The sequence below is a fragment of the Silurus meridionalis genome, chromosome 13 (genome assembly GCF_014805685.1).
Source record: "Silurus meridionalis isolate SWU-2019-XX chromosome 13, ASM1480568v1, whole genome shotgun sequence".
Taxonomy (NCBI): domain Eukaryota; kingdom Metazoa; phylum Chordata; class Actinopteri; order Siluriformes; family Siluridae; genus Silurus; species Silurus meridionalis.
The window spans coordinates 8,028,733-8,038,888 of record NC_060896.1 but is presented as its reverse complement, the minus strand read 5'-3'; the positions used below and the strand labels follow the sequence as shown (position 1 = coordinate 8,038,888).

At 36.2% G+C, this 10,156-nt stretch overlaps 1 protein-coding gene across 1 annotated transcript in view; it reads left to right on the top strand.

Moving 5' to 3' along the window:
- sema3e (sema domain, immunoglobulin domain (Ig), short basic domain, secreted, (semaphorin) 3E) overlaps positions 1-10,156 on the top strand; it is a 37,166-nt gene that overhangs the window by 14,066 nt on the left and 12,944 nt on the right. Inside the window, exons 2-6 of the mRNA XM_046865034.1 lie at positions 830-990; positions 2,012-2,071; positions 2,922-3,041; positions 8,250-8,343; positions 9,122-9,238. Of these exons, the coding sequence (XP_046720990.1) occupies positions 830-990; positions 2,012-2,071; positions 2,922-3,041; positions 8,250-8,343; positions 9,122-9,238 (552 nt within the window). The remainder of the gene's footprint in view (positions 1-829; positions 991-2,011; positions 2,072-2,921; positions 3,042-8,249; positions 8,344-9,121; positions 9,239-10,156) is intronic.

Below are 10,156 nucleotides of genomic sequence, written 5' to 3'. Positions count from 1 at the left end.
CTCTTGACCTGTCCTTCTGTTACTCTTTATCTGTCCACTAAAGCAACTGTTGAGTCTCTGAAATAAGCAGCTCAGCAGGGAGCAGCCTTTGGCTATGCCTCTTTATGTGCACGTGTGTGTGTGTGTGTGTGTGTGTGTGTGTGTGTGTGTGTGTGTGTGTGTGTGTGTGTGTGTTTGTGTGTGTGTGTGTGTTGGGTGTTACCCAATAAGGTATTTTTCAGGCGAAATCAACTGCAGATTTAATAGGAACAGACTGTATGGCCAGAGGGCCAACAAACACCCTCACACACATACCCCAAAAACAAGACATCAGAGAGTTACATCTAGATTGGTTTAAATAACAGCTCTGCAGGGAGGCAAAGGCACATGCGCACTCAAACACACACACACACACACACACACACACACACACACACACACACACACACACACACAAACACTCTCACACACTCACACACACACACACACAAACACATGAAAATATGGCCAAAATGCCATACGTTGTTGACACCATACACCTTGTTTATCAGTCCATTCCATTTCTCTCACACAGAGATGCTCATCAGAGAAGTGCTGTGTTTAACTGTGTGTTTAATTATGGCATGGCTAATCCTTCTGCTTCTTCAGCTGTATGGACACACACACTGCTTTCATCTCAGGACATATTATATGCTCTGAAGTAGAAACAATACTCCTTATTCTCATTAAACTGTTTTTGCTTCGCCCATTATGGATATGTGTTGATTGCTCAATGATGTCACTTATAATGCTCATTTCATGTGAGGTTGTGCGTGTGTCTGTGTGTGCTTGTGTGTGTGTGTGTTTGCAGAGCTGTGGGAGATGAACAGGACATGGGTGTTCCAGGCAGCAGAAGGGAGTCTTCAGCACTACAGTATGCTGCTGGATGAGACTCAGGAGAGGCTGATAATTGGAGGGAAAGACACACTGTACTCTCTAAACTTGGACAGAGTCAGTGAACCTCATAGAGAGGTAGGTGTGTGTGATTGTGCGTGTGTGTGTGTGTGTGTGTGTGTGTGTGTGTGTGTGTGTTAATTTGAAGACATATATACATTTGATACACCTTCATGAGCTATTAAAGTAGAGATTTGGTGAAGCATAGGTGTGATTTTATCAACTAAATAGAGGGATGAAAATCACAAACTACATAGAACAATGTACTATGAAATGTGTGTATGTATATTATGACAATATAACATTATGGGAGGTAAAGTGAATAACACTGATTATCTCATCATTATGGCATCTGTTAGTGGGTGGGGTATATTAGGCAGCAAGTGAACATTTTGTCCTCAAAGTTGATTTGTTGAAAGCAGGAAAAATGAATAAGGATTTGAGTGAGTTTGTCAAGGGGCGATTTAAAGTGGGCATTTTTTATATCAGCACACTGCTTTTGCGAATTACATCACATACTAGATAAAAGTTTTATATATATATATATATATATATATATATATATATATATATATATATATATATATATATATATATATATATATAGTTATAAGTGATATCCTGTTTTTATTTTTATTTTTGGCAACACATTTGTGTTGGAATAGTGTTGCAGTAGTAGGGCTCAACATCTTTGTTCATGAAGAAAACAGGAAAATAGGGTTGTTGTGTATAACTTTAAAGAAAGGGTCCAAAAGGTAAAGTCTTTTTCAGTTACAATATAAGGCTAATTAGAAAGGGTTTCTGTAAAACTGAGGCATAGTTTCCATGTTTTTAAGAGCATCTGTTTAGTTTTGGTCAGAAGAACACAGACAGTGCTCCTGTGTGGACCTACCCTTAACCCCAAGGCCATAAAACCATCCAGCTCAATTTCTGTGTTTTATTTTTATTTAATTCAGCAAGGAATGAGAACTTGGAATCAATGCTGTCTACAAATACATTTCACAATGCCCAGAGCTGTTTGTAATGCCATCATTTAGCAAATTATCCATGGTTTTTTTTGTGAATTTGGCTCTTTGTTTCTTTCTGTTTTGTGTCTTAGATTCACTGGGCCAGCTCTGAGGAGCAAGTAGAGGACTGCCTCATGCAGGGCAGGGAGAAGGTACATTGTTTACATATATTTAAAAAGTTCTACTCTTGCTTTAAGCTGACATGTACGACGGCGAATTAGGGCCACTATGGGATATAAAAAAACGAAGGGGAGTCGCAGGAAATTTCTTAGAGTTTGAAACTTAAAACTTTCTATAAAGGAAGAAATACGCATATAATACAATGGTGTATTACGGCCAATATCAAATTTTAAAAAAGAACTGGAAGGGGAGGGGCAGAGAATTTGTAAGTTTAAAACTCAGAATATTAAAACTAATATAATGAAAAATTATGGAAATGGAAATTTTTAAAGAAAAAAAATTGAAAATGTCATATTTAAAACTCTGTGGGGTTTTGATTTCTATCAAGGAAGAAAAGCACATATACACTTTGCAAGGTTGGGCAGTTGTCACTTGTTTTGCATTACGCCTCGCATTTTGCCGTGGATTTAGCAACAAGGAAATACTTATTATTTTAGACCATGATCACCAGATCATCATACTGGACATTTCTGAGTTTAAAGCTTGAAGATTCTTATTTTCTTCATTGACTTACAATTTGAAAATGTTAAGTTTTAATCTCAGAAATTCTCTGCCCCTCAACTTTCAGTTCTTTTTTAAAAAAGGTATTGGTTGTAATACCCCCCCCACCCCCCCACACACACCCCACTGAATGTTTAAGATTTACACACAAAACTTTTATAAAACTTTAAGTTTATTTCTCGTAAATTTGTGAGTTTTAAACTCGGAAATTCCACACCCCTCCCTTTTCTTGTTTAAAATTTTTTTATCCCATAGTGGCCCTAATACACCGTCGTAGGTACGACATGTTGTAAAGCATCTCTGTGTTATTTTTTCCCCCAGCCGGAATGTGCTAACTACATCAAGATAATTCAGCCATTTAACAACACTCACCTGCTAGTATGTGGGACAGGAGCCTTCAGCCCCATGTGCGCCTACATCAGAGTCGGCCATGGTGTACAGGTACTGCAAAGGTTCTTCTCTAAACAGCTATTTCTCCCATGTCATCATTTTGCTAACTAAAGCGAAATGTTACACAAGCATAAGTACCTCATATGAACAGTTAATAACTTGTAGCTTTTTTAGTGAAAACATTTGACTTGTTCTCAGTATAAGAGTACAAATATTTATAAGAAGTCTCTACTTTCTTTTATTGACAACATTTCCATACAATATATGATATATACGCTTTCCTATAATTAAACTGTTTGCAAAGCCATTAAGTACATTTTTTTCATCTAATTTCTCAACAAACCTAAATCTTTAAGAGACATGAATCAGAGAATGAGACCTTATACCTTAGATTGTCATTTGACAGTCAGCTATCACTATTAAACTAATTTATAAAAGACTGATTTTCATACTAGCTAACACCTAAGAGACAAGCAATACAGCTGTAATTAGATTTAAGACTGAAGTCTGTTTCCTTTCTAAAATTTTACAGAGGTGAAGTAAATAATTCAGCAACATTTCTTCTTATAAATGAGTGACAGCAGATCATAGGGCTATGAGATCATTTTAATGGAAAGACTTAAGGCCAGTTAATATTCCTAGTCAGAGAACCATAGCTGTGTTAACATGATTGAAGTACTTGTGTAAGTTGAAGGATTGTCTATAATGAAAGCAGACATTTCAGATTGGTTCGACTGTATGCGTTCCTGAGGCAGATGGGTGTAGTCAGAAGCAGCATGATGGTCAGTGAAATGTTTTAGTCCTCTGTGGTGATCATTAACGAGCACGTGTCTTGGACTGGATCTGCTTTTCTCTGCTGGAGAATTTGTCATAGTGACTCATAAAAACACACACAAAAAAAAGAAATGCTGAAAACTTCTTATTGAACCACGCTTTGAGTCTAGCGTGTGGCTTAAATCCACCTTAAAAATTGTGGTTCTGTCTGTAAACATTACTAATTACAGGCAGTTGATTAGATGTAATCCCAGTGCTGCGACTGATCCAATTCATGCTTAATGGAGAACAAGAAGTTGTGTGTTGATGGCCAGGGCTCTACTGTAGACCACTTAAAAAAAAAAAAAAAGTTTGTTTAGGTTTTAGTGATGGGAGCTTTTATCATTCTCACTCTGTTCAAATCCATGACTAAACACTGAGGCGACCGAAAACAAACAGTCTCATCCTCTCTGGAGTGCAATAGCCAAATTACAGAGTGGCTAATCACAGGGAATTGAGGTTTATTTGAAGCAAAAAAAAAGCAATGTTTGGAGGAAACATTAAAGTCTGAAGAGCAAAACACTTTTTGTTATATGTTGAAGACCTCTAACTGCTTTTATACAATCGTTGAATTGTCTTGTGTCTTTCTTCCCACTGTCTTTAAACCTGTTTGGGTGTCATTATAAAGGTATGCAATGCCCATGTTTTATTATATACATTATAATTATTAGAACCGCAGTTTGATTGGACACAAAATCTGTGCTAAGTGATAATAACTATTACATTTTTTGTTTAGTGTGTAAAAAAAGAATAGTTTGCACAATAAAATAAAGAAAAATATATTATTTCAAACTTACAATTATTTGCATATCTTTATATGAAATGAGATAAAATGTAGGCAAAGACATTACTGCTATCAGTTATGTGTGATAGCATGCTGAAATGGGGCACAATGTGTGACTCATGGAGTAAAATGAGTGATTTATTTTAGTCTGAACTGAATAAATGTGTGAGTTTTTGGAAAAAGCCAGGCATCCCAATACCTTTGTTAAATAGTGTATAATTAAAAATAAAAAATAAAGGAATTGAAACAGATATGATGATAAAATTCTATTTAAAAAAAAATCACATAAATCATATTATTATGTCCTAAGATTATTAAATAACTACTTTTATCTTCATTACTACATCTTGCCTTTAATTCTTTGTGTCCCTAATGGGTGAGGCTATTTTTTCATGCTCATTCCCTTAAGAAAAAGTTGCAAGTTTTCCTTTGGCTTGTGGTTGGGGCAGGAGATCAGAGTGAGGGTAATTAGAGGAGGCAGGTTTGAGCAGGGCACCTGATAACCCCAGTGCTCAGCTGCAGCTGCAAAGAGGTAAACCAGTGAGGCTCAGCGGCAATGAGCTACCCGAGTTACAGCGAGAGCATAAACGTTCTCCACCCTCTAAATGCAGAAAACAGATGGATATAAACACAGACACACAAAAATATAACTGCTGATACACTAACACAGGCTGACACTTACAGACAGTCACCGTGAGGTGAGGGCAAGAATGGTGATGGCATGCAGATGTGCATGTGATGACAAGTGAGCGGACAGAGAACAGAGCTGGCGTGAGGAGAAAACTCACAATGGAATGAATCTACACACACACACACACACACACACACACACACACACACACACACACACACACACACACACACACAAGCCTGGTTGTGTTACACACCTTAAAATATACAGTTACACTGTGGACTTCTGCTCACTTTTACACCATTATGACACATCACACTGTCCCATAATTTATTTTTATTTTTATTTTTTTACCAGTACAGAGCCACATTATTAAGAATAAATGTACTATAACAGAATATAAATGTTAATACAAGTAAGAGACACACTTGCTTTTTGTTTTTCATCAGTGGTGGGGAGGAAATCAAAACTGGGATCCCCCCCCCCCCTTTTTTTTTCTTTTCCAGAGACATAATGCTATATAAAATAGAGAAATAAATAAAAATCGGTGCCCACAAATACAGTACATATACTGTCCATATCTACAGTACACATACTGTCCTATATATTCTTTTCACTTCTTATGTTGTAATCAGGATGAAAGATAAAGTACTTAATTTACATTTATATGGGCATTTACTCATACATTATTCACGTACACCTATATTCCAAAAACACTTTGAAAACCTGAATAAAAACCGACTGCTCCTTTGAGAGAAACTGTAAAAATATTGGAGAAAATATTGAATGTAATCTCATTAATAACCTCGAGAGGTATGATTGACATACAAATACTAAACTCTTATCTTATTACATTACCGTCATGGAGCATTTCTCACTCTTTCAGGTGGACCTTGGGGGAAAATAGACTATGAAATGACTTAAGTAACTTGCTCATGCGCGCACACACACACACACACACACACACACACACACACACAGAGTACCTACAGACCATATGCCCTGCAAATGTGAACCATGTGTTCAAGAGTGAAAAAGAAAGAAAGGCAGAAAGAAAGACAAAGAGACAGAGAGAGACAGAGAAATGGAGACTCACACCAGGATTACATATTTCATATCCCAAAAGATCACTGGTAGCTCCGATGCGAATAAAACACTTTACTGTCATTTCCATCATAATGCTTCTCTGTGTAAAGCTAGGTATCTAGTTAATGGTCAATGGTCCCTATTCATGTCTGTTAACATATGAATGAATGATCACCACAAACCATTAAAGTAAATTTTTTTGGATTTTGGGTGAATTTTTAGCATTTGGATTTTTTTTTTTTGCCTAAATGCTTATTGGATTCATAAAGGTTTACCCTTGTATATTTTTCTATAACATTATAAAGCCTCATTTGAAAAAAAAATAATAATGTAGATGTAGCCTTTTAAAAACAATAGGAATAGGAAATATGTAATGATAAACCAGTTTAATATTACCACTTGTTTTTTATCACTGAATTTTTCATATATAGTATTTTCAAGAAGTGGTGAGAAAGAATACATATTATACATGTAATTGCATTTAAATATACACATTTATTGCTCAATTTATTGACATTTATATTGTGGTAAGAGATATTTTATTATTTTAAGAGATTTTTTTATTTTGGACAGTCCCTCGTGGGTCTGTGGAAGCTGTAAATGCATATATGTGTTTGTACAGTGCTTTTATCTTCTTTCAAGATCCTCATTTCACTGTGTACTTATTTACCTGAATGTAATATTACTTTGAGATTACTGAAAATGGAGTGTCTGAGTGTGAAATGGAGGTGGAAATGTGGGGGTGAGTGTGGTGTGTGTGTGTGTGTGTGTGTGTGTGTGTGTGTGTGTGTGTGTGTGTGTGTGTGGTGTGATGGATAGGATGTGTAATACATCCTGATGGTGACAGTGTGAATAGATTAGGATGTGTGATAGCCTGCATTATATGCTGACAGACTGATTGATGCTACATTTCTGTGATCTTCTGCCCATCCTGCTCCAGATCTGTGTTTATTGGGATTGGCTTGAAAACCATTTTCTACAAACTACTTTAGGCCAAATCCAATCAGATAAGACACACCAAACACAGACATGCCGGATTCAGAGTGCTGTTCTGTGGGTTTTTTTATTTTGTTAAAGGCTTGTTGCTTTCAGGGACGTGAAAAAAGGATGGTTCCAGAGTAAACAAAAGTAAAAAAAAAAAAACAATAAATAAAACATACACAAATAAACCAACTCCGGCCTCACTGTCCTGCTATTTAACATAGTGCTACTTTTGTACTAATATTAGTAGCAAGTTACAGTAAAACACTTACGAAGAACCACTACTAATGCTACATCATGAGGAAGAAAATTGCTACAAGGCCAGTAGAAAATTGGAGAAATTCAAATCAGCTTATTAGTTGACAAAGATAGTCTACCAACTCGGCAGCCAAAGCTCTATATTTCAGCAGGAGTTTGTTACAATGCTACTAAGCTAGCTTATGCTAAGCTAAAAATTATATCATGCAAATAAAAACAAGTACTAGAAACCTAGCTAACATTTGGTTAGACTGTCAGTATTTAAATTGATAGCTTAGGTTGTTAGCAAACTACCAATCAGTAGCTGTGTTTGCTGTAAAGCTAATCAATATTAAGTCGTTGAAGTAATGAGTCACTGAGACTGCTAACAAGCTAGTTAACTTTCAGCTAGTTACTGTGAACTAGCAGGCACAATAGCTATTAATAGACTTTATAATGAAACCATGCAGCATGGATCGCATGATAGCATGAATTGTTAGCATGTGTTAGTTCTCATGCTTAAAGATTTGCTAATACAACATCGATTAAGACAGTGGGCTATAGCAGTAAATCAGCTTAACATTTTTTTTTTCTACCAAAGATGTTCTGGCTTGAGATTCCGACTCGTTTTGATCACCTCCTCTGAAAATATCAGAGATTCCTTAAAAAATATTTTTAAATCATATCAATAATTTATAAAGTCCTGTGTTTGTGTGCATTTAAACAGGAAGGAGTGTTTCAGTTGGAGTCGGAGCACATTGAGAGCGGCAGAGGGAGAGCCCCGTTTCATCCCAACAGCCCCACGACGTCCACAGTGTTCAGTAGGTGCTCAATAACACTGTTAAACAGCGTTTCCCTCTTTCTGTTTCGTCTTTCATAAGCACCCCTCCTCCATATCTATCTATATCTTCTCCAAGCGGGTGAGCTCCACAATGAGAGCTGTGTGTTTCGAGCCTCGGGCGGTCAGTATGGAGGCTATCCAGCTATTCAGGCTTTCTACCTCCCTTGAATTCTCACATAAGCACTTCAAGTCAAATCCATCAGCTCTCTCAGTCAGAGCCCACAGATTAAGAGAAGAATTAGAATGGGAGAAAATGGGAATGCTAAAGGAGGCGAATAAAGAGTTCAGTTATTTCCTGGTGACAGAAAGCTCTTTTACAGGGTGGCTTATTCTCTCTTTGCACCTTCAAATATACACAATACTACTGACTAAGATGCTAACTTGATGGTTGTCTTGACTTGATTATGTCCTGGTTTCTGAACTGTGAGGTCTTTTTTTTTGGGTTATCCTTTGGCTGCCACCTTGTGGCAAAACAAAATAATGGCAAGTAAAGTGTGATCAATCTTTTCAATCTGGAAAAGATTTGAGGATTTAAATATTCACTAGTCCATGTTTTGTTTATTGATAATACAAATAATATCCAAAACAAGTATAAAAAGAAGCTAGGGAACAAAAACGGTTCAGAAACCTGTCTTTAGGTCTGTATTTGGATTGAAATGTTGTTGGTATAAATCTTACCTAAAATTTAACCTTTGATAAAATAAACAGTATATCACTTTCCAAAAACTTTAACATATCCTTTTTTTCTGGATCAACAGGGGATCAGCTGTTTGTAGGGCTGTACACTGATTACTGGGAGAACGATGCAGCGCTGTATCGTCTCGGCAGTCACAGCTATACCAGGACAGAAGTAGGAGACAGACAGCAGCTAAATGGTGAACTATTAACCTACTATAATTCTTTAATAATTTAAATGTACCGAGTAATTTTCACAAATATTCACTCACTCACTCCTTTTCTCTCCCCTGTAATCCAGTTCCCTTCACCATCTTTTGAAGGGTTTATTGATATTACAGATAGCAGAGGTGTAAAGAGTACTTGCAAACCATACTTGAGTGAGAGTATACATACTTCACTCTAAAACTTACTCCACTATAAGTTAAAAGTCACCCATTCCAATATGACTTAAGAAAATTATTAGCGTATCTGATTTAACCAGTATTTGAGTATTTGACTCATATTGAATGTAGGCTTAAAGATGCATTAGTTTTCAACTCCTTAAGACACATGATAGTGAAAAGTCTCTTTAACATACTAGAATAAAAGAAAGCTCAAGCAAGTCAGTCAAAAATCTAGACAAAGTAGTAAAGCAATCTTTTAAAAAGGTATTTTCAAATAACATACAATTAAAGTAATTGATGAAGCTCGTAGATGGTAAATTGTCTTCATACGTCTTCTAGTACCTTCAATACCCTGAAAATGGTGATATCACCCGTTCTGCAGAATAAATAAGCCACTGTGCAAAATGTAATTGGTAACGGTCATTGTCTATTAAAATATAGTGGAGTGAGAAGTTCATCTATTGAATTATAAATGTAGTTCAGTAGCAAGTAAAAGTTGCTTATACTGCATCACTAAAACTAGAAAGTAGACCCACTGACCACCACTGACAGATAGAAAGCCAAAATAAAGTTGTGTCAGTCCCATTATACGATACCTATACCACAGATCCACTGATATCTTTTAGGTATTGGCACAAGTTTCTATTATTACAAAATATCTGCTTAAAGATAACTATTATGTTTCATATACATGGTTTGTGTCCTTCTCTTTAATATTATCTACATTGGAAA